Source organism: Aptenodytes patagonicus, chromosome 20, assembly GCF_965638725.1.
Source record: "Aptenodytes patagonicus chromosome 20, bAptPat1.pri.cur, whole genome shotgun sequence".
In the NCBI taxonomy this organism is placed as follows: domain Eukaryota; kingdom Metazoa; phylum Chordata; class Aves; order Sphenisciformes; family Spheniscidae; genus Aptenodytes; species Aptenodytes patagonicus.
The window spans coordinates 193,396-218,232 of NC_134968.1; the positions used below are offsets into that span (position 1 = coordinate 193,396).

The 24,837-nt window shown below is 43.9% G+C and overlaps 1 protein-coding gene across 2 annotated transcripts; it reads left to right on the forward strand.

Moving 5' to 3' along the window:
- Window positions 1-16,699: 16,699 nt before the first annotated feature.
- Window positions 16,700-24,583, forward strand: ETV4 (ETS variant transcription factor 4). Of its 2 annotated transcripts, none has more exons than XM_076356749.1 (7): window positions 16,700-16,744; window positions 17,143-17,387; window positions 19,994-20,068; window positions 20,168-20,236; window positions 20,619-20,791; window positions 21,851-21,952; window positions 22,610-24,583. In XM_076356749.1, exons 2-7 carry the CDS (start codon window positions 17,168-17,170, stop codon window positions 22,829-22,831), a joined length of 861 nt encoding a protein of 286 aa, XP_076212864.1. In that variant the 5' UTR covers window positions 16,700-16,744; window positions 17,143-17,167; the 3' UTR covers window positions 22,832-24,583. The 2 variants fall into 2 exon arrangements, with proteins under 2 accessions (XP_076212864.1, XP_076212865.1); XM_076356750.1 differs by having other exon boundaries at window positions 20,622-20,791.
- Window positions 24,584-24,837: the final 254 nt, after the last annotated feature.

Consider the following 24,837-nt stretch of genomic DNA (forward strand, 5'->3'; position numbering starts at 1 on the left):
GGAAGTTGGATGACATTGTTTCTTTTACTCATTCTAGCTAATTTTAATGTTGCAGTTTGCAAAATAAAAGGACCAAGAGCAGTTTGTGACTTAGTCAACTGACAATACTCCTGATCTCTGGACATAGCTTTATAAGCAATTATCTGATAGCATTGTTAAAATTCAGTTGTGTTGATGGAGGGAGACTAACTTCAATAGTTAAAGAGAATTAACACTTTTACATCTTAATCTGCCAAAAAAGAAAAAAAAGCAGTTCAAGTATACAAAGTCATCCACATTACTAAACCAGATCATCAAGAACAGCTATAATATCCAAAAAAGTTAAGTGATGGACACATCAGAAAGCAGACTGAAGACTAGCCTGCATGTTACCGAGTGAAAACTCACATTTTCTGTTTCTGTACACCACCCCACTGTAGTCAGATGGTTAGCTACTAAGCTCCACACCACTCTTACCAGTCACTTGCTGAATATGTTGATTTGGAAAATCCTTATTAGGATTCTGGCCTGAATCACTCTTCATCAGACTGGATGGAAGATCGCACATACTCGAGAGGCAAATATCTTTGCCTACAGACTCATCAGCTGCATAGGCTCAAACTTCCATAGCCTGAACAGAGTTAACAAGAGTCTGCTGCAGTGACAGTAGAATGCAACAAAGCTGTGACTGACAGGTTGCAAGGACCCTCAGACCTCTCATGTCAAAGTGCAGGCCACTGTCATGTGTGCTACAGGAGAAAAGTAGCTAGAAACACAGACAAGGTATTTTCCCCTAGTGAAACAAGCAGCAAGAGAATCTGCACATGTAATGCCTGTATGTTGGACTGTTCATTAAAACATAAGCAGAGACATTCCCTCCAGGAACATTCTTTAAATGATGCTTCCTTCAGTTAGCAGTCTCTTGCATTTTGCTTCTCTACAGTGTAAGAAACCAGCTTGATATTTCCTGCCACATGCCAGACAGCAAGAGACAGAGAAGCAGTGACTGAGAAGATTAGGACAGCTCAGGGAACATGCTCCTTCTCCTGAGCCTCTTCTTTGCACACTGTCATTAGTGAGGTTGAGTAGGAACTATACACAACTATTTGGCAGGTGTTTCCAGTGTCAGGATTTCTGTGTTTTCTCAGGTATCGCATCACCTTACTAGGCAAAGATGGCTGATATCGATAGGCAATGACTAGACTCAGCACCTTGTTCATGATATTCCTGTCCAGGGAACAACAGGGTGTTGAAGAGTGGCTGGTCTGATTTCACACCTGATGTCAAGAAACCTAAGCTCTTCATCCATCTGTTTCTTTATTATTATTTTTATAGAACTGCAGGTCTGTTCATGCTCCATTCTACAGTACAGAGAGTTTTCTCAACTTTCAGTTTGTCACTTTCTAAGACATTTGCCATTTGTTCCTGTTTGTGTCAGGCTCTATCACTGGGAGCTTTACATTGCACTAACCATAGCTGGTACAGACTGCAGGGGATGCATCCAAAACTCAGGACTGGGTTTTCTCAAACCAGTACAATAGATGGAAATAGTTAAATCATGGTGGTGGACACAGGAAAGGGAGGGAGATTAGGCACAGAATTCAATTAGTAACTAAGAAAAATAAGCTATAAGCCCAGGGAAGAAATATCTCAGGCATTGTGGATTACAGTGTTGGAATAAATCTATTGCTAATACTTCATAAGCAAGAATCATCAGTTCCCCTCTGGTTTGTGTATCACTTGTGAACTCTTCACACGCTCTACGCTTTAAGAAAAAAATAATGGAAGATAATTAGTCACCCTGAATATTAATTGCTGAGCCTGCAAAGAGAAACTCCAGAATCATATTCCCACATCTGATTAGTCAGCGTTTGAAAACAAATGTGACATATTCATACAACAAGCACATGAGGAACAGAGGAGAAACTATCAAGCAAGCAAGTTATGTAATTTGTTATTTGTAACTTCTACTAACCTTTTGCGCATCCTAAATCTTTTCTGATATAAAGTCAGCAGCTTTCCTAGGAATCCAAGCCTTCTCTCGTGCCCTGTTTATAAACTCTGCATCCTCCAAATTATTAACCAACAATATTTTTACTATTTCAATTTTATGAAAACAGAAGAAAGGATTCATATGAATCACTGAGGAGAGTACAGAACACAGGAAGAGGGAGATGGACAGGAAAACTGATTTAAAGCATGATTCATCCCCTGAGGCCATTGTTGTCATCAAGGGATAAATCAGAGACTGGCCTTGCTCATGATCAGCAGCATCAGTTTCACCTTGTGATACTTAACTCACCATCAAGATCAGCTGTGCCATGATAATGACTGCTCCATTCTATTACTGCATCTCTTGTACTGTTGCTTAATGGTTTCTTTGCTTTTAAGGCAAGGTACTATGTGCTTTTTGTTTCCAGCCTAAGAGCTTGTAATACAAGTGAAACGTGTCAAATAATTGGACTAAGTTTCCCAGACCAGTGGAGGAAAAATATTGTTCTGTTTTTGTGAATTTTATGCTTCTTTTCTCTTTACCACTAATTACTGCCTGGATACTGGAACCCAGAAGTAGCCTATTGAATCCTGCTCAATGGAGTCAGAAAGTTTCCTAGAGACAAAATAAACAATATATCGGTTTATATTAATGTCAAACCCTGCTAATTGAAACTAAAAATCCTTTCCCCAAATCTCTTGAAATTGACTCAAAATCATGAGGTACTTTAAATGATAAATTTAGCAATTTAGTTCCATGTGTCCATTTGCTTTCTAATATTCTTAGCAACGGGATTAAAGCTTTCCAGCTTTTTACTGCTAGTGAATTGCTTTGACAAACAAAAGATGCTAAAACCTGAATGTACTCTAGGAGTTTGGGTTTGAAGGGGAAAAAGAGCTACAATAACATAAAAGTTATAATAACACAGCTTGATCTGGAAGCCCCAAGTTCTCAGTGATTTTCCCTTCAGTGGCCAGTATGTCTAGCCCTAATTAATACCGTCCTTCTAATTAGGCTGTATGGCATTTTTCACAGTCTCAAAAGCAATAAAAAAACCTGCAAAGTTTGCCCCAGATCCTGCCTCTGTGCAGCCCTTGAAAAAAACTTTTACGTAGTTCATCCTCTGTAGAGTACTTTTATAAGTGTCAGGAAAATTTCAGGTATCCTACATAGGTATGCACAGACATAAATACACATACATGTGTAAACATGTATATACATTCACATTACAGAAGGGTCGCAATACAAACAGGGATGAGCTGATCTTAATTTAATTCAAATAAATAGAAAAAGTCATTGATAGTACTAGCAACACATGTCAGTCACAGCAAAAAAAATAGCATTACTGCCTGGTTAGTAAAATGGTGACTTTGCTACCTCAAATGCATGCCATCAGTCACTGTAGCTCATACCTACGCTGTGCCCTTCTGCTTTTTCATTCACACATATGCACTCATGAACTGTAGTGACCACTCTGACTAGGAATCATAGAATCATAGAATCATTTAGGTTGGAAAAGACCTTTAAGATCATTGAGTCCAACCATTAACCTAGCACTGCCAAGTCCACCACTAAACCATGTCCCTAAGCACCACATCTACACATCTTTTAAATACCTCCAGGGATGGTGACTCCACCACTTCCCTGGGCAGCCTGTTTCAATGCTTGACAACCCTTTCAGTGAAGAAATATTTCCTAATACCCAATCTAAACCTTCCCTGGCACAACTTAAGGCCGTTTCCTCTTGTCCTATCGCTTGTTACTTGGGAGAAGAGACTGACACCCACCTTGCTACAACCTCCTTTCAGGTAGTTGCAGAGAGAATTAAGGTCTCCCCTCAGCCTCCTTTTCTCCAGGCTAACAACCCTGGTTCCCTCAGCTGCTCCTCATAAGACTTGTACTCTAGAGAGTCTCTAGTCTCTAATCCCTCTTCACAGTGACAGGAAAGTGAAAAGACAACTGAGCTGAGACCAAAGGCTCCTCCTACATCAGCAGTTCCGTTACTGCCAGTTGGATGGGAAATTAGAACATCATAAAGTAAACAAATTTTACAGTAGAAAATCCCATCTGGTTAGAGTTCAGAGCACAGCCATATATTGAAATCACATCTAAATTAACAAAGGTTCCATTATCTCTTAACCAGGAAATAATAACTGAGAGTCAAACTGCCATTTGCTATGATATGTATAGGTAAAAGTGCAAAGCATGAGTATCTGTTGCCACTTAGACTTTGTAAGACATTTAAAGTATAAATTGCCTAACAACAATCTAACCAGGAGAAATATTCTCTTCTAGTTCTCCAATAAAACTAGGTTAAAAGTAACAGCCTGGACAGTTTGTTACAAAATATATGGAGCAGAAAAAAATTCAGTCAAACTGAAAATTCAGAAGATTAACTCATATGCTTCAGTGATCTTCTCAAACCAGAGTAAGTTTAAATTCCAGTGCTGCATTTAACTACATGTCTACAATGTTTGGGGATGTGGGAGCAGTTGCTGGATGTAAACTTCCTGACAGCACATTTTCGTTCTGCTCCCATAGACAGGTCAGAACTGTGTTTCAGTCAGGTTTCCTGACAGAGTGGGGTCCTGAGAACACTGGAGCTGTAGCCTGCTAGCAGAAAGATCAAAGTATGTATTGACTAGATACTTAAACATGTTATTCTACATAACAGATACCCCTTTCATAATAAGCATATCAGTAGATTACACTGGTGGCATTAGCTATAGAGAAAACATCAAAAATGTAGTTTCCATTTAGCCTTAGGGATAACTTTCCCCTTTCCTTCTTCTTCTTGAGTATCTATTTCTCTTCCAGGAAATGACATTCCATGAATGATTATCTTATTATCTCCGGGTCCCAACTGTTACTGATATTTTTTGTAGGATAAATAGGATCAATAAATGTTAAATATGATCATGGAACTTTAAAGGAGAAATTTGAAAAAATAACAGGATGCATGCACATGGCACAGAAGACTGCACCTGGTATGCACAAGAGCACGCAAAACCACTTTTTTGGTGTGCAAATCCCAGGACTAGATTTCTATTCTGTGTTCTTGTCCCTTAACATTTGTAAGAGTCAAACTGACTTTGGTAGCCAGGGCTTTAACTATTTTCACTCCAGATGCACGAGTGAGATTTTTTCCAAATCTTGTTGAAACTTAAAGAACTTCCCCAGAACAGAGCTGAACATACCTGAAGACTGTTTTAAAATGACTGCAGTGTGCGTGAGAACGGGCAGGCCTGGTCGCGTGCCACGCCGGGTGGGAGTCTGAAAGTGCAGGCTAAGCATACTTCTGCCGCGCACGGCAGGCAGAGTTGGAGCGCCTTTGCAGCCTTTCGTGAATGAACTCCGGGAGGCGTTTTTTATGAATGGGAGCTCCGTCATGAATGAACACCGGAGTACTGCGATCTGATTGGCCCTGAAGGCTAAAGCTACTCCCACTCCTCGCTGGGTGAGGGCCAAAAAGAGCTGGGATTGGCGGGCGTGTCCCAACCCGGAGCTTCATTCACAAATTCAACGAAACAAAGGAGCAGGCGAGCCGAGGCCGTGAGCGAGGCAGTGCACCAATGGGAGGCCGCCCCCGGGCGCACAACGGCCTGACCGCCCGCTCGGGCGGGGCGGGGCTGCTCCAGGCTCCGCGTGGGCCGCGAGCAGCCGCCGGGTGAGGAGTGGGGGCCGCCGTCCCGGTGCGGCGGGGGCTCGTCCCGGCTGGAAGCTGGCGGGCTCGGTCCCGCCTCGCGTCCCAAGTTTCGGCAGCTGCGGCGCGATCGCCGCCTCCCGCGGACGGCGGGAGTGCCGGGGAGCCGTGCGGATCGCGCTGCCTGCCCGCCGGCGGGCCGTTCCGCCGCGGCCGCTGACCTCGGCAGGTGGCGGCCGCCCCGCGGTGCCGCCCGACCGCCCCGGCCCGCCGCAAGCCTTCTCCTGCGCCTTCCCCAGGGGCCCGCCGAGATCCGGCGACCCCGCGCCCGTGGAGGTAGCGCACGGGTGGCAGGATGAAGGGGTACCTAGACCAGCAGGTGCCGTTCGCTTTCCCGCAGGTGAGTGGCGGCTCCGCCGGGCGGGGGGCTCTGGGCCGGGGCCCGCTCCGATCAGGGACCCCGCGCTGATCTGCTCCTTCCGCAGCAGCCTCCGGGCCAGGCGGCTCCCGGTGGCGGAGCCCCGACGAGCGCTAGGAAGAGACCCGGGGACCCGGGCTTGCCGCCGGAGCAGGATTCGGAAGGTAAGGGGGGCCGGCGGGTGGAGGGACGGATGGGGTTGGTGGAGGCTTCTGGGCAGGGACCAGGTCCTCCCCCCGCGCCTCCGCCCCCACCTCCTCGTTTCGCCCGGCGTCTCCGTCGCCGGAGCATCCTGCTGTCCCTCCCCAGCGCTCCGCCGAGGTAACCGCTCGCTTTTCATGCAGACCTCTTCCAGGACTTGAGCCAGCTCCAGGAGACTTGGCTGACAGAAGGTAGGCTCCTTCCCCTTGCTCTGTTTTGTTTTGTTCGCCTTTCAGTTGTTTGTCTTTTGATGTTTGGACTGCTCCTTTGCTTGGTTTTCCTAGCTCCGAAGGTTATTTTTTTCTTCAGACTTGCCAACCTCTGGCTTGTGTAAATGAAGACGCATGAATCAGGCTATTGTGCTGGGTATTTACTTGTGAATGGAACTTGGCAGTTGGCCTGCTTTCCTGCTTACAATTTTCGTTTCAGGCTACTTGTAACTGGTTTGATTTTATGCTAATTTGTCACTTATCTTTGTTGGTTGCCAGAATGCTGATATTTTTTTAAACAAACAATAAACTATTCTTTTAATTTGGGGAACAAAGTGCTTCTCTTAACCCCCCTTTTTTTTTTCTTTAAGATTAATTATTTGAAGGGACTTTCCTGGAATTTACACACTGTTCAGTTTGGTGTCTAAATTGTTTTGCCTTTTGACTTCAAGGAAAAGAAAACTTAAAATCCCAGGGAGTCCCGTTAATTCCAAGTGAAACTAGTTTTAAGCAGTATGGTGAATTTGCTCTAATTCCAGTACTACAAATGATCCATTTTCTAGAAAATTCAAAACATATTCTCAAGTACAGACTCTTGATAAATATAAAAGTACTTACTGTGATATAGGTACTTAACAAATATTTAACAATAATAATATAAAAATATGCATGGCATTTTGAGCAGGGTTATTTCCCCTAATTTTACTATAAGTGAAGGACAATGCTGTCAAACAGGGGTTTTTTGGTTTTTTTTTTTTAAGCCTCAAAAGGTATTTGCCAACTAAGTAAGATTATTAAGGGGGGGGAAAAAAAGTGTTTTATGTTCATTTCAAACTGAAATGGAATTACATTGATCAGGCAGTATTCAGGAGTGTGAGGATTGTAAGGATGCAAGAGGAATTACCTGGAGGCTGTTCCAGGATTGAAACACTCGCCTAACTTACATAAGAGCAGAAAAATAGGTATTAATTGTTGGTCATCTAACAGATCTGAATGTGCACACATGCTTGAGACTGGTTTCTCTTAAATCTTAAAAAACCTTGAGCTGCCAATAAGATAAGTTTGCCTCAGAATTGATTTCTGGTAGACTTTCAATTTTAGGCTTTCTAATATTTGATAATATTTTTAGCTCACTAATCTAAAGAATTTGCATATAAGCTCTTACAATATGTTTGTCAGCAGCAGAGTGTTTGTAGAATGAATTCATAAGTACCCTGGGGTGAAGGGAAGGTCACACATGGTCTCACAGCACTGTATAGAAAGAGATAATCTGCTATTATACATGATCAGTAAATGATAATGCAAACTCTATTACATGTTTTTAGAGTATAGGAAGATATCTTTTTTTTTTTTATAGCTCATAGCATCTAGTCAGAGCCCAAGTGAAATCCTTGGGAAATTCAATGCATGTTTTAATATTCTAGCTTATGATTTTAGACCACATATATGGGGAACTACTTTCTCCCATGGTGACTCCCATTTCCAGACTTTTAACAAACAAAGTTGCCCTCCGAAGCAAACTATCGTTTGTTTTTCTGTATTCACTAGTATGTCAAATCATTTTCGCCATTCAGGAAAACAATTTTTTTTTATTAATGTCTTGTACATGTCTATATGTTAACATTTGTTCACGAGATGAAGGCAACTGAAAACTTAAGAGTACCTTCCTAAACAATGCAGAAGAAAAAGAAAAGAAAGTGAAAATATGAAATATGTTATTTATTCTCTGCCTCTACCACATTTAGTTAAGAAATTTAGCTATTTTATTTACAGTTCTTGGTGTTACTTTTGAAATAAAAGAGAAACAAACCTAGGAAGGAAGCAAACTGGAAATATAAATTCACAACAAGCAATCAGCCATATGAAAAATGTTAACAAATTTAAACCACATATACATGTGGATGTATATGTATGTATATGCGTCATTATATATATATTTGTGTGGTTTCATTCATAGGGGTATTTCTTTGTTAGCTTTTTAGAATATTTTTAATAGTGTCAATTAACACCTGATTTCTCCTTTGCAGGGTAAAAGAATAATGTCTGCATATAGATGACTCTTAAAAGAAACAGATGCTGAAAAATCCTAGGCCTTGTTACTAAAAATCTAAAGTTTTCCTCTACACCATTTTTACCAGAATCTGTTAGAATGCAACAATGCGAAGCTGGCAGTTGATAACTGTATGGAACTAATTTCAAGCCAAATAATTTATAAAAGTGATTTGGCATTCAGAGAAACAAAAAAACTTCCTTGGAGAAAAGTTGCACAGGAATTATCTGTGCTGATTGCAAGGAGGAGAGATGCACTTCTTCTTTGTGTATCCTTAGCCAGAGAGCTTTAGTTAAGGTGCTCCAGATCTTGAAAGCAATGTGGGAGATGGTGAAGCACATGTTGATACATGCAGTCTGAGTGACTAAAATAAGCCCGGGGTTGGGCTTTAAATGTCTGATTAGGTATCCCATTTATTTTAAATATAGATGCTGGAACAAGAAAATGTCTATCTGTATTGCAACTATATGAGGTAGATAATGAATATAAAAATTTATTTTTTTTTTTCTGGCAACTGGTACTTTAGCCTTCTAGTACAGGACTGTAGCTGTCCGCAAGCATCACTGTCTAGCAGTAAGGCTGCATGCGCTCACTCCAGCCATGCCCTTCATTTCACATCTTTTCTGTGGTCTATTGCCTTTAGTATGTAATTCTCTTAGTGAGATTGTCAGCAATGTGATAGACAGTAGTAGCCTCAAGGCAGTAGGCTGTGAAATCCAAGTTCAGCTCATACAGTGTGATCCCCGTTATATCTTCTATTACAATATTGCTTTTTAAAGATAATTCATAAAATGAATTTTGTAGGGTTTTTTTCTGTTCCCCACCTTTTATCGCTTATATTTCCAGTTTGTTGTCATACAGGTTATTTTAAGGAACAGTGATTGCAGTGCAAAGAGCTTGGCTAGTTCCATTCTAATGGCAGTGGCCTGTTGTTAATGTAGTGTTATTCCCTAAAGTTAATTTTTGGTATGTCTTGTCCAGCTTAGCTTCAAGTGACTGAGGTTAGTGGGCTTCCGTTCCTCATGTCCCTTTGACTACATCACCTTTGCTTTAGAGCTGAGAGAGTGCGATCTTTTGTCCACTCTGCACTAACAAAACCTCTAGGTTTGTCTGTTATGTACTAGCAGCAGCATTTGTTTCAGCAATAGTTTGTGAGGGATTTTGTGAAATAACAATCTGCTGCAAGCTCTCCCTTCCCTGCGGTAAAAGGGACATAAAATTAATTGTTAGAAGTAATAAACTATTTGAACATGACATGTGCTATGGTTTGGGTTCTCCCCACAGTTTCTCCCAGGGCACAACCAAAAGCTTAGTTCTTTTTCAGACCTGAATTTAACACATTAGTTGCTGACTCTGGGTAATGGAGGACTGCTCAGGAGGTGGACTGAGGCCATATCTGAGCTAGGCTCTGAGTAATAGAGGCAAAAATAGCTGTGTGTTAAAATACGGGCTAAATTCTGATTAGTAATGCATTCCTGACATCAGGATGGTGTGCCTCTCTTGCTTCCTTAACATCTTTTCTTTCTGTGGTAGGGAAGAATGCAAAGGTATTTGTAAATAAATACAGATGCTGCTGTCAGGGAGAAAGCCAGATTGGATCACTTGCTTTGGTGTCCTATTGCTTAAGGATGTGATTGAGATGTGCTTCAGCAAAACCATATGTTCTAGACTGTGTGTAGGCTGTCCAAGTGTACTGTTCTGTCTTGCTTATATAGCTCTTGCAAAGGAAAGATAGGCACAAACCATCTTGTAGAATGGGGCAAGCATGCACAATTATATTTACAGTTGGAAAATCTGAATTAATTGTTCCCTCTGTGAATGTGTGAGGGCAATGTTGATTAAGGCTTTTCTCAGGAAATAAGGGAAGCAGGAGCTAGAGGAGACTGTGTAGCTGATTGCTCTGTGAAATCAGAACACCACCAATTACATATACACTGTGAAATCAGAACACCACCAATTACATATACACTGTTTCAACACAGGAATTTTATATAATAGCACTATGGACTATTATAACATTTGATTTTGTATGTTGGAATGATCTCTCAAGGACACATCTTGTACCTTGCTGAGTCAACCTGTAGGTGAAGAAGGACAATAAAATCCTTTTTCTTCCACTGTGCCATTTCATTGTCTTAGTATATATTTTGCAATGGCTTCAATGCAACTCAGACATGGGCTAAGGCCACATTGTGGTAGGTGATCCATGAACAGAACGATCTAAGCTGGAGATCAGAAAAGGCAGGCAGCTATGTATAGGCAGATGAGGAATTTGCATGAATGATGCCATAAGGGTGAGCACAGCTGCCAGTCTTCACCGGGTACCAGCTTCCAACCACTGTTACATCTTTCATAGGCATCACAGGAAGAAGAATTCTGATATTTTAAGTTTTAATTTAAAATCAGTATTTACTCTAGGAAGTGATGAAACATACTGTGAAGTACATAACGAAAGACTCTTTTAGTGCCTCCATTTTGGATGTTGTGGGAAACTCTATCCATGTGGGCTTTACAGCTTTTGCAAAGTCTAGTCTTTCATGTAAATCAGAATAAATATGATCCCCTGAGTTATGAAGAGGCATCAACTTACAAAGTGTGCTGCTGACTTTTCAAGTCAACAGACAAACACATGTGAGCCTCACCAGTTTGTCTAAAGGAGGCATTAAGCCTGAAGCTTCTTAACATTGAGATACTAATGTTGTTAACTATTTCACTGCTTACCACATTCAGCAACATCCTGTTCCAGTGAGGTAGGCTGTTCCAACGTAAATGAGGCCTCTGCAGATTTTCAGATATCTTTGTTAGACAATCTTTGAAATACTCAAATATCTTAGACCTTGCTGTTATTCTTGGAGTTGTACTACCAATGCTGTCCACAGAGCAGATGCCTAGAAGTAAGCTTTACTGCACTGATTTGTGGGGAAAGAGCAGCTGTTTGCTGTCAGGTTCTCAATGACTACACCAGCACTTCCTCTTACATTTCCCATTTGCAAAATCACACATACATGCAAGGCACTATTAACCATTTCCCTCTCCTGCTACCGGATAACTTTATTTTTTTCTTCTGAAATGTTCTCCTTCTGCTGATTTACAAATTGTAGCCTATTCCACTAGTGCCAAGCTATCCACTGCTTCTGGAGCTACTGAAAAGATCGTGTATGAAGGCATAGATGTTTCCTGTTCTGCTCATCACTTTGGCATAGCCTTTCCAAATTCATCAGTTGGTAGTTGTTTTTCCCTATGCTAAATGCTTAAAAATCCCTGAATGTTACGTTTCTAATGAAAACTGTGGACCCTGAGCTAATAAACTTGCTGTTGTCCTTATTTCCAAGGTAAGGGAGAAAACAGCCTGACAGTTTCCAAGAGGTGAATCTGAGGCGGAAGAACTGTATTCTTTAATCCCAAAGGGAAACTATCTTTAGTCACTAAAGTTCATCCCAGCAGAAAGCTCAGATCTTTCCTGCATAGACTTATTTCTGCCTTACTGTAAATTATACCATACAAAGTGCCAAATCTAATTCTCTTTCTCTCTCTCTCTCTCCCGCCTCCTCCCCTCCTTCCCTCCCTCCCCTGGCAGCTCAGGTTCCAGACAGTGATGAGCAATTTGTGCCTGACTTCCATTCAGAAAACTGTAAGTAGCATGGGGGTGATCACACATCTCAGGGGAGAAGGGCAGGATACACTTAAACCAAACAAATACATAAATGCAACACACAGACATTGAGGCTAAAGTACTCATTTTATTTCTACATTGTTGTGACGGTGACAAAAAAAACAGGCTAACTGTCCACATCTGGACAATGCAGAAGTGTATTTGGTGGTGGTAACTACCACAGTCCCTTATGCAGAGTGGTTTCAACAGATGTGTATTTTAGTTGGTGTATTTGTGAATAATTCGGCACCCCTGAACAGCTAAGAAAATGCATTACTATGACAATCAAAGGTAAAATTTGTGCTATCACTCCTCCCAAAGCAAAAGAAATTGGACTGTACATGGAATTACAGGTGCTGTGTCTCCTGCATGGTGCTTTTTTTGGGTTCTGCTCACCTGTGTGGCCTCTGGCTGAGCATCTGCTGCCAGCATGGCCTCTGTGAGATGATGGTCCTGTCTGCTGCCTGCCACAGCATGAGGGCACAGTATCCCTGAAGAGATGTGCTCGCTAGCCTGCTTGCTCTCTGTTCTTAGGAACTATCTACTGAACAGATTGCATGTGTTTGCACAGGAGTGTACAGACTGTACCACAAATGTTTGCTCTGAGAACTGGTCAAAGCACTTCACCATACAAAGGAGCTGAATGTTGCACAGGTACAAGTGTACATATAGGAACCTTCCATGCAATGGCCATGCAACTCTTCCTGCTCTTCTCACACTGGGCCTGTTTCAGCTGGTCCTTGGAGCATGCCACCGTTTTATTTGGAAGCTGATGCTGGGCTCAGACTACATGCCTGAAGTGAATACAGGCCTTTCTGAATAGCTCTGTGTTGCGAGCAGCTGCAGGAACCTGGAGCCTGACTTTTGACAGGCACGTCAAGGCTACAAGAAGACGCCTCACTGTTCCCTGGGCATATACATGTCTGGCAGCTAACTGAGAGTAGAGATGTCCATTTAAAGCTGGTGCAGTCAACTTTGGTGCCCTTCCTATGCTGATACCCCTCTCTGCCCAGGACAGTTTTCCCCATGAAAACTAAAATGAAGCACTTGTAGTGGTTGTTCTTGTCTACCTCCTTCCCCTGGACTTGGCCTTGCAGCACAGCCAGGCTTGGTCCGAGTCATATATCTTGTTTCTTCCTCTTTTTGACCTAGAACTGAGGAGAGGGCTGGTCCCATGTTTCACTCTGAATGAATGAGCCAGTTGTAATGTGATAGCCTGCTCCAGCTATTAGGAGCCGGAAAGAACTGGCTGCTCCTAGCACATCTAGCTTCTTGAAACTTCAGTGTACTGGACAAGAGTAATTTGTTTTTTTTTTTCCCCCTGAGACTCAGCCGACACATCGGCATTTTTAGATGGGTTCTATATATCTGTTTACTCCGTACATTGAAAAGAACTGCTGCAGACAGAAGGGAAATGGATGCCCCAGGCATAGAAAGACCCTTTTCTCTTTTGACCCTTCCCTGGGCCTGGGCTGTTTGCACAGATGCAGGAGTGTCATGCTTGGGATACTGAATGCATCCCGGGTGTGGGGCAGGCCCGCTGGGTCAGCACACTCACACCTGCCATCAGTTTGGACAGTGCCAAGAGCTGTTTGTGAACAGGCCCCTCTGCTATGATTGATGGCAGCCCCAGGATTGGCTGTGGGAGCCAGTTGTCCCTGAGAAGGAGTAGGAGCCAGAAACAATATGAGGCTCTGGTATCTTATGGATTTCTTTATGTATATTGATTCTGCCAAGCTGTTTGGATCCTTTTGGGTGCTGGTATGATGTAAAGATGGGCTTTTCTGGTGTAGGCTGAAACCAAAGGCAGGCAAAAGGAGTCAGGTTTGGGTTGTTTTTTTTTCCCCTCTTGCTGAGAAAATTAATTTTGGGGAGGGATGCTTGCCGTAGAAAGTGGCCTTAATATCCTGTGCTAAGAGAGACAGCAGCAGCCCTTTCTCCAGCCCTTTTGATAGTTGCTTGCTGCAGCACTTCTGAAGGGACAATTAATCCTTTATGTGAGGGAGAACTGGCTTGAGGATGGCTGGTGCACATACAGTTCAGGTCGGTCCTGAAATAAACTCAGCAAAAATATGAGGTATTAACACATCAGGATGTTACTTTCCATCCTTAAAACTAACCACAGCTCTGAACATCCCAGGCTTTGTAAGCAACATCGTGTCAGCTTGAAGAGGTGGGAGTAAGCTGGTGAAGGACTGGAGCTAGCCTTATTAAAAGCTTACAGTTTTGATTTGGAGGACAGATCTTTCCCTTGTTTGAAAAATGAGCCTAGATCTATGTACCTTTCTGGGGTTACTTTTCTTTGCTTCCTAAGTGTCAGTGACCTTCTAACAGCAGCAGCAGAGCCCAGAGGCAAAGGTAGAAGATGCTTACCACGTCCTTCAGCCAGGATAAGCTTTTCTGAGGAACTAGCAAAGGAAGTTTTGCTCCCTGCTGGATTTAATTAGGCATAAGAAGTAACAATACCCACATCCTACTTCCTGGTGCTGTAAACTGCAACCCACATTTGTTATTCATGAAACTCTAACCAGCCCAGAAATATCCCTCCTCGTCTGCACCAGGCCATGACCACAGACCAGTGCACTGAAAATGAAAAGGAACCTTTTTACTTTTTTCCTGGACTGTCACTGATGTTTTGGATGAGCAGAGCGGTTATAAGATTCCCCCAATATGTTGGACTGTTAGCATAGAAGAGATTCAACAAAGGGAAACGTGCATTTGGAAATTAATGGGTAGCTGCTGAGTGCCAGCATGGCAGCCTCCTGCCCAGGAATCACAGTATCATGTAGAAAGGCCTGGCCTTTTTCCTGAGTCCTAAAGTATAAACCTGATACAATTAATGAAATTAGATACATCAAAGGGAGGCTACTGAGAGGACTGCAAGCTGCTCTTTGAACTTTGAGGTATATTATAGTGAAAGCAAGGACTTGGAAGTCAGACTTCTGTTTTGTACTGTGCTTTAACACTGGTGCAGTTCCTTTGGAAAAAGGATTTTAGCTATCTAAATTGGTTAGGTGCTTCTGAAAACACTACTTGTGTAAGTTGTCTGTGAGCGAGTTAGCCTGGTGACAGCCTGTAATAGTATGCAATGCATATAATAGTATTTTCCCACAGAAAACCTTCAGGTTTTGTAGCTATGTCTACAAAAACCTTACATTTATTGTCCTACAATACTATCAGGAAATCTACAATGTGTCATCATATTAGTGCATTATAATATAATGCAGTGCTACATGGTAATGCTAGTCACAAGACATGCTTACCAGGTATGTCAATGAAAGAGCATTTTGCATGATGCAAATCAAAACTTTGCTTTTATGTGTTGAAAAATAGAGTATGTACATGCATTTCATTATTTATGAAATAACAGAAAATGTCTGTCCCAGCCCTCAACAGCTTAGGAAATATCCACTCTAAATCCTTTTCAAAGTGCTCTGGATTATCACAGAGCATGTTAACACTACCTTAGATTTGCTTTTTTAAGGTTGATGTATCATACAAACCTTACTAAACCAAGGGCAGAGCTCAGGAAAGTCCAGTGAACAGTTGTGCATATTGGTATTTTGTTTCTCTCAGAGCCAGCTGAACAAGGACAAGGTGGTGGCATCTCAACTGACTTTTTACTGGCTGATAAAAATATCTCTCCATAAACAAGAAAAGTGTCAACTTGACCTTTCATTTCTCTCCCACAGTAGCTTTTCACAGTCCTCCTGCTAAGATTAAAAAGGAGCCGCAGAGTCCCTCCTTGGACCCCACACTGTCCTGTAACCATAAGCAGCCATTCCAGTACCACAATGGCGAGCAGTGCCTTTATGCCAGGTAACACAGCTTACACAGGGAAGGGACAGGAGGTGTTATGAAATCAAGTGCTACTGCCTTATCTAATAATGAGGTGTTATGACAACAGTCTGGTCTGTCTGCTGGGTAAGGGCAGTGCACATGTGCTGCAATACAAATTAACCAGTGGGTCAGCTCATGGCAGCCTGCTTAGACTGCCATTTATTGCACTGGATAGATCAGACCTGTGTAGAGTAGATCTGGGCTTGCCTCTTTTCTTCTCCCTAGTGCTGTTCCTCAGCTGTTCTGATGCTGAGAGCAGTCTTGACATCTGTCATGTGCCCCTCTCTCCCCATTGCTTTCCAAAATCTGTCCCACAAGGAGCTCCCTGACACCATTGCCCACAGTCCCAGCTATTTGCCTGAGTTATAGTATGGCTTCTTCAGTACAGACACCTTCTCCAGTTTTCTGCTTGAAGGGTTATTGCTATTGTGCATGGGGGCAACCAATAATCAAAAAGGAAGGAGTTTGTGCTGGGAGTTTTCTGGCCTAGGTGGCTGCACAGAGGGAGAGCGTGTCTGCCTGTGACGCGTTCTCCCCAGGTACTGCCACAAGTCCTTCTCGGAGAACTGTAATGCTCCAATATCTGTTTGACTGTCCCAGTGCCTATGATCAACCCAGACAAGTTGGAATCAAGTCCCCCAACCCAGGAACCCCGATACAGTCACCGCTCCAACAGTTTCCTAGGCAGGACAGGAGCTTCCTGACCCCTGCGGGGCCACCCCACCCCACGTCCAGCTGTGGATACCTCAACGAAAACAGGTGAGTTACTGCCAGGAGGAGGCAGCCCCTGGCAAGAAGGATTGCCCTCCTTGGTGATTCAGGGAGGAGGGGCTGCAGCATCCAGATTAAAGTGCTCAGTTTCCAGCAATCACAGGATCTCCCCCATCCAAAGTACCTGGGACCCACCACTGCTGCCTAGGGTTTGAAGAAGTCTATAACCTTAAGCCCGTCAGATTCTGTGAATGATGGGCTGTGTAGCTGCCCTTGGAAACATCTTTCACTGGCGTCCCTTCCTTGCCCCAGCTATGCATGCAGCTCCTACAGCCCTAATAACAGGCTGAGGCCGAGGAAGTTTTTGTCCCTCAACCAGCCCTGCACCAGGGCTGAGATCAGAGGGCCAAGAAAGCAGCCACCCCATGTCCTCTCCCCTCTTCTAGCTCTGCGTACCAGCCACCTGTGGAGATGTGCCGTTCCTTCCCCTCCTCCCAGGGCATGGCTCAGGAAGACCCCATTGCCTACCAGCGCCAGATGTCTGAGCCCTGCCTCCAGTACCCTCATCAGGGCTTCAAACAGGAGTACCATGACCTGCGGTATGAGCAAGCAAGCCGGGCGGGCAGCAGCAGTCAGTACCCAGCAGCTGTGGTGATCAAGCAGGAGCAGGTGGACTACGTGTATGACTCAGGTAGGCAGAACTAGCTCTTTTTAGCAGGGCCTGTTGTGACAGGACAAGGGAGAATGGCTTTAAACTAAAGGGGGGTAGATTTAGACTAGATATAAGGAAGAAATTTTTTATGCTGAGGGTGGTGAAACACTGGAACAGGTTGCCCAGAGAGGTGCCAGATCCCTGGAAACATTCAAGGTCAGGTTGGACAGGGCTCTGAGCAACCTGATCTAGTTGAAGATGTCCCTGCCCACAGCAGGGGGGTTGGACTAGATGACCTTTAGAGTCACCTTCCAACCCAAACTACTCTATGATTCTACAATTCTGACTGCATAAACCAGGCATCAATGGGGGTAAGCAACCTTGTGGGTGAACATCCATCACTGGTGGTCTTTGGGCTTTGAAACAGTACTACTTCATCTTCAGGAGCGTCTGTGGTCTGGGAAACTGGCTGCATAGCAGGAAATGCAAACAGTTTTGTCTGTTTACTGCATCTAAGAGAAGGCTGGGACATACACTTTCCATACTGTGTTCTGAGAAGGACTTTCTGGTAGATAGTGGAAAGCTTTAACAAGATATAGGAGCTAGAAGGTGATGTTAAACCCATTCAAACTAGATTAAAGGCATGCATTTTTTTTTTCCAAGGGAATAAGTAGCCATTGGGGAGACTCTCAAAATTCATAATTAGCCCACTCACACCATCAGAAATGGAGAAAAGGGCGTTCCCAGTTTCACAGGGTGTTTTTGTCTTCAGAGGGATGTGTGAGCTGGTAGGCAGTAGAAAGGGAGAGAAGTGAGGTCAGCTTTGAAGAAATTATACTGCAAACGTTCTGTAAATGGCAGCAGAAAGGAAGGAATCAAAATCTTGGAGCTCGTACAGAAAAACTGTCTCAGATCCCTGCAGCAGGAGGGGACCTTCAAGCAGTGGCAGAGGAAAGCTGCTCTGGGTGCAGAGATTGTGCTGCACAACCCTGAGCTGCAGCTCGTGACACTGTCTGGCCCTGTGCCTTTTCCCTGACTGGCAGCAGAAGAATTTAATTCACAAAATGGAGGCAAAGATGCAGCTCTCCCAGCCTAGCTGGTGAGTGTCAGCTTTCACTGCTGCGGTCTCTCACCAGCAGCTGACACCCACTGGAAACTCGCCACAGCAGGTCACAGAGAGAGCTGATGCCCCATTTTGGAGCTTACCATGCAAGATAAACCAGCTTTGTTCTGACAAACAGATCTAAAAGTCTAAAACTAAAACAGTCTAAAGAGACTTGGGTGGCTAATAATAAACTGGTCCAAGGACAGGCATAAGTGCAGAGCGGGATCTGGGTTGACTCAGCTAAGTGCAAGCGTGCAGCTCTGTGTCTCTTGTAGTGTCAACCTTCACCTGCTACTTCCCATAGAAACAGGGCACACAGAGCAGATAGCAGAGATTTCAGAGGATCACAAGAGAAAAAATTTTATAATTCAAAAAATTACCTGATCAATCAGGTAATCCTCTTATTTTTCCACAAGGGATAAATCTTATTTTTTCAGCAGACCTGTCCAAAGACTTGCTACCCTGACATCACAATACCCTCTTCTAGAGGGAATGTTACATGTGGTTTCCTGGTATTTTAATGGACATTTTGAGTTGTTTCCTTTAGCAGAAATAAATACATAAATAAAATGCTCCTATGAGGGTATAGAATCCACCACCGTGGCTATGCTGATATTACACTTTCACTGGGTACTTCTGTCCAGACAGGGGAAGAAAATGTGCAAACCCAGAAGAATGCTTTTTGTAAGAGTAGTTTACAATTGTAATAATACACAGTCAGTCACCTCAGAGTACCCTTCTGCCCTTAGCATCAGCAAAATGTCTGCTGAAAGCAACGGCTATACACAGGAGTATGAGGGAAACGTAAGGTAAATCTTTCCAAAGCTCCCAGTTACAGCTTCCATTTCAGCTGTGGACAGCAAATAGGTTTGATTCAGAAAACACAAGATACAGAAGATATAAATTGCAGTGCCCAGGCAACAATATATGCTGCACAGAGATCATGAAAAGACTTTCTGCTTGTTTTCAAACTCAGGCTATTTTTTCCTTTATCTTTTCTCAACTGTTTGTGAGAATGCCCTATCATGATGTGAAAAAGCCAAGGAGACTTAAGACATCTGAAGTGACATTTGTGAGACACTGTCTGTAGTAAACATTCAGATGCTGCCGCTTTCCATTATCATCATCATAGTACCCCTGGAAAAATGTAATGCCTTCTCACCTCTGAAAACAGTAGCAGAGTGCATAGTTATCTTAAACTAAGATGAGGGAGAGGTGTCATAAAAATTTAGCCTATTGTCCAAGATTTTGTATTGAGTGGTGCATAGGTGACTGGCTATCCTGGCTACTCTGAAGGAAGTCATGTGATAGTACCACAGAAATTTACTAGTGTAATTCATGATTGGAAGCATGAGGAAGACGAAGTTGTGGTGGGATGGCTGAGACATAAAAAGTTATCAGTCTGCCATTAACCCTTTATTTAAGAAGGCCCTAAGAGGACATTGGTTAGACAGCTGCACTTACCTATCCACCTCCGGAGAGCAAGATCATTCTGCCTCCTGTGCTTTTTAATTAAATGAGCTTGTTAATTGTTCTGTAGATGTTCCTGGCTGCCCTTCCATGTACATAAATGTTGAGAGTTATCCAAGCCATTCAAATACAGAAGATACATTAGGTAAGAAACTCAGTGACTGCCGTCTTTTCCCTGCATTGCATTGCCCTTTAGTACTACCCTGTCTTTGTCTATGACTGCCTATGTTGCTTTCTCTTTCAGGCTGCAGCTATGACAAGCAGATGAGGTCCTTTACTGATGATGTCTGTGTTGTTCCAGAAAAATATGAAGGTTGGAGAAAGAATGGCTTCCAGTTTGGGTGTAAGATAGGGTTATCCAGCATCTTTGCTAGCCACTTGACCACTGTCTACATAGTTCGTTACACTGTGTTCTTGCAGGTGTGTTAGCTGTGGTTCATACCTGGCTTTTTGGTATCCTGTTTCTTGAGCTTTTTTAGCAGCAAACAGGCCTTCTAGCATAAGTAGCTTAATTGTGAGGTTCATCAGAGCTCCTCTTGGAAGAGCTGCTGGTGAATTGGCCACTCTGTTTTATATGAACTGAAATAGTCCAGGTAAACATTTGTGAAATGTGCCTTTCCCCCCCCCCCCCCCCCTTCTTTTTGCAACTGTTTTTGCATTGTTACCCTTAGAAACGCCTTGTTTGTTCTTCTCAGCAGGAGACATCAAGCAGGAAGCCGGAGGGTGCCGGGAAGGACCTCCATACCAGAGACGGGGATCTCTCCAGCTCTGGCAATTTCTTGTGGCTTTATTGGACGATCCGACCAATTCTCACTTCATTGCCTGGACTGGTAGAGGGATGGAGTTCAAGCTCATTGAGCCAGAAGAGGTGAAACCATTTAGCTTCTCTGCAGGCTCAGGGGGAGCAGCCGCTGTTTCTGAGGCTGCAAATTCTCAAGAGGCTTTTCCTCTGCCCTGTGAAGGCTTCTGCCTACCAGTGGTACTCACTAGACCCTGCAGCAAGTCAAGGTTTTTAGATGAGGTCAAAACACTTGGGTGACACAAATATCAGGTTTAAGAAAGGCTGCTTGTAAGTTTAGAGTCTCAGCAATGCAGTCAGTCAAATTACCCACTGTCTCCACTTCCCTAGACATTTCACTCTCAAGCTTGCAGTAACTTGTGCTGTCTTATCACGCTTCATGCTTGAGGCTGACATTGAGGTTTGGAGTTTTGAACCCTACTGGTTGCAGAAGTTTTCATAAAAATCTGGAAGAAACTATGTCCTAGTCTAAATACATTTTTATATCAAAATGACGTTAACGAAGGTATAATTTCTAATGCTGCATGTTCCAAAACCCCCAATGATATCTGACAATATCTGGGAGATGTATCTGTATATCTGTTCATATCTTGCTCCAATTAGAGCTGCGTTTAGCACTGTTCTTGCTGCATATCAACCTTTGCGGGCACTTTCAGTCCAGAGTTGTTTTGGTGAGCTGGCATATGCTTATAACAGATTTCTGAGTCTCATGGACAAAGCTGAAAATCATGTAGCAGGAGGAAGAAAGGCACATGGGTCTTCCATTGGAGGTGTTCCCTCGTACTTGGGCTCCTGGTAAACGTGATTCTTGAAGATAAAGTGTAGCATAGGGTGAAGCAGTCCTTTAGCATCCTCAAGCTTTCAGAGTGCTGGAGACTGAGGAGAAGTGGTGACAGCAAATGAGCTCTGTAGTGGCAAGGAGAATGCCTCTCTGTGATATAGGGTACTTCAGTTTAAGTTCTACTCCTCTTGTTGAAAAGCTGCTAAATAATTATTGTTTGAGTCTGTTGTGTAAATATTTGTATGTGTTGTGGCACCATTCCTCAAAAAAGAATCAGCTGGATAATGTCCTTTTGCCCTTGGGCTGGGTTCACAGACATTCATGCACTTTGATGCTTTATTCTACAGGTAGCCAGGCTGTGGGGTATCCAAAAGAACCGTCCAGCCATGAACTATGACAAATTGAGCCGATCCCTTCGCTACTATTATGAGAAAGGCATCATGCAGAAGGTCAGTTTGCAAAGCAGATGCAGTTTTTATGCCTTTAGTGATGCTTCTCTTGTTAGAGACAGGAAGTCTTACAGGTACAGAATGTACTTGAGCTAGCTAGGCATCCTGAGCTTTCTTTCCCCATAACTTCTCTTTGTAGCAGTTAAATCAGGAATGTGTAAAGGAGCTGAATCTAGGCAACATATGGGAAATAAAACAAAGGGGAATCATGATGTCTTTCTTTTTCTGTATGTGTCTGCAGTCAGGAGAGTTGGCAATTATGCAGCTGCAAGGACATATAATCAGCCTGGACCTGCTGTTGGTGAGAGAAAGGCTGCCTGGGGGTTGGTCCTATGTGGTAGGGACGGTCTCTTCCAGATCCAGGGCACTGGAGAGGATAACCATGAGTGTAATTATGTCGCAGTACAGACTGGTCAGGGACTGTTGATGCTGTTGCTACCTGGACAAAGAGTCAGCTAGCAGCATCCCATTTCCCAGGAGCTGTTCCAGGAGAGACCAGAGAAGCAGGATGACAGCACAAGGAGTTTACAACTCTGACATGTCTCAGGGCAATGGGCTAGAGCAGCCAGATGTTTTTGCAAGCCTTCTCCGCTGCTGAGGAGCATTGCCTAGTGCTGCCTGTGTGCCTGCAGCATTCATCTCATGTCTTCCCTGCAGGTGGCTGGAGAGCGCTACGTGTACAAGTTTGTGTGTGAGCCTGAAGCCTTGTTCTCTCTGGCCTTCCCTGATAACCAGCGGCCAACACTGAAGGCAGAGCTTGACCGGCAGATCAGTGAGGAGGACACAGTACCTCTTTCTCACCTGGATGAGAATGCCACTTATCTGCCGGACCTTGGGAGCCTCCCTCCACAGCTTTACAGCAAAGGCTACACATACTAGCATTGCTGGGAGCACACTGTGTCACCCTTGCTTGTGTATATAAGGAGATGTCTGGTTAGTGTTCAATCAGTATAAGCATTTTTCCAGGCCAGCCTAGGGCGGCACTAAACTATGAATACCTGCTTTGGTCAGGAAAAGTGTTCAGGTACACACATGGATAATCACCTGACAACTGACAGGGATCTTGTACACTTGCGATAAGACCCTCGTATTTGTCAGGATGGGACTCATTCTCAGCGATGCATACATCTTCCCAGCAGTGGAGCTGCAGCTTTAGCAGCGTATCAGGTAATTGCTGCCTCCAGCCAGAACAAATGAGCTTGTCACAGTCCCTCTCTTTGGCGAGGGAGGAGATGCCGTCCTACTGGGCTTTTTTTTCAGATATGAGGATGCTACAATGCTGCTGCTGACTCCATTCCTCCAGTACATGTACTGAACCTCTGTATGACCTGCCCTCAGCAAGGGATAGCTCTGACCCACATGGACTCACCTCTGCAAGGCCAGTCTTGCCTTCTTCCTAGGATGGCTGCGACACAGTGGTCACAGATCATATGCCTTCCCTGTGAACTGCTTTGTGGGAATGGGGAATACTTGTTGTCTTGCACGTACATGCTCGTGCCTTATCACCTCCTTGCTCATAACACTTCATGCCAGGGCTATCTGGTATTTAGGCACTCTGAGCAGGGTAGCTGGAGGCACTGGCCAGGATTAGAGCAGTCCTGGAGTACATGGCACTACATACAATTTAGGGGAACTACAGAGCTGCCTGACTGCATTGGTCTGGGGCACAGGTCAAAGCCAGTATCACCTTCAGGTAGAGGGATTGCAGGAGGCAGCAAGGCCTGAGCCACCAGTTCATTGTAGTGTTGTGGCTTTCCCAAACTGAACAACTTCCTCAACAAACATCCTCAGGATCTTTGAAGACCTGTCAGGCTCCTGAGTGTGCCTATCCAGGGCTTGGCTAGAAAATCATCTGAGGCAAGAAAAGAACCTGGTGGAGGTGTGTTAAGAAAATGCTTTACAAAGTAACCTAAACCATACATAGTTCTTAATATCTGAATTTACACTTAACTTCCACAGATGTTTGCATGTTTGAGGGAAATCCTGATGTGTTAGAAAAGCAGCTATCTCTGCAGCCCAATGCAGCACATGCAACTTACTAGACGTTGACTGGTTTTCCACAATAGTGACCATTTATAATGGGCACCACATCCTCACTGAGTGCTGCCTCGCTTTTTAACTAGCAACTCTGACCATGTGCCCAGTTAGACAAGGAGCAGTACAGTGTACCCATACAGAAAAAGCCTGTTTCCTACTGCTTCAGATTGATGTTCCAGCTGCTGAATACAGAGCATCGCCAATGCTGCCAATGCGGTAGCCTGTAGAGGAAATTCTGTATGTTGACTAAAAGCCTGATTTCCCCCGATGACTCTCCCCTGCATGGCTAATGCCAACCCTCCCAGCTTTGTCCCTGGGCATGAGGGCCAGGAAAGGCAGCTCTCCCTGCCTGAGGAGACACCAGATACTCAGAGCAGCCTGCTCTGCTGATGCCTTTGCATGCCCTGTGCAGTCCAGAGACTTGGTGTTCTAGCAGCTCCTGGCCCTCCTGCCTTGCCCTGCTCTCACCTGGCAAGCACACTTCCTCTGGTGTCCCAGAAGTGAGGGTGAAGGGGAACCCTTCCATTGGTATAAGCTGCCTTTACTATTTATGAGTGTAAAAATACCATAATTAATAAATTGTTCTATGTCTTGGCCAGTGCACCTTCATTCAGCCCCTGGCTAGTCCTCCCTTACATTCTGAGCTTGCTTTGCCCATCTCCTTGGCACCAGCTTGCAGCTTTGGGTAGCCGATCCAGAGAGTTCAGGGATGCGTGTTTACTTCTGAATCTTGGTGGAGTTCAAGAAATGAACAGTTCACTCCCTTGACATCCTCACAACCAGTCATACAACCGGGACTGAAAAAATCACAATGAAATATGTAACCTCCGGCTGCACCTGGTGTCAGG

What these genes read in the sequence shown, in the direction of transcription:
- ETV4 (XM_076356749.1), top strand. Translation starts at nt 17,168, where the DNA reads ATGTGCCGTTCCTTCCCCTCCTCCCAGGGCATGGCTCAGGAAGACCCC. An exon ending in GGACTACGTGTATGACTCAG is followed by an intron (nt 17,388 to 19,993) that starts GTAGGCAGAACT and finishes ATTGTTCTGTAG; the next exon opens with ATGTTCCTGGCTGCCCTTCC. An exon ending in AAATACAGAAGATACATTAG is followed by an intron (nt 20,069 to 20,167) that starts GTAAGAAACTCA and finishes TTTCTCTTTCAG; the next exon opens with GCTGCAGCTATGACAAGCAG.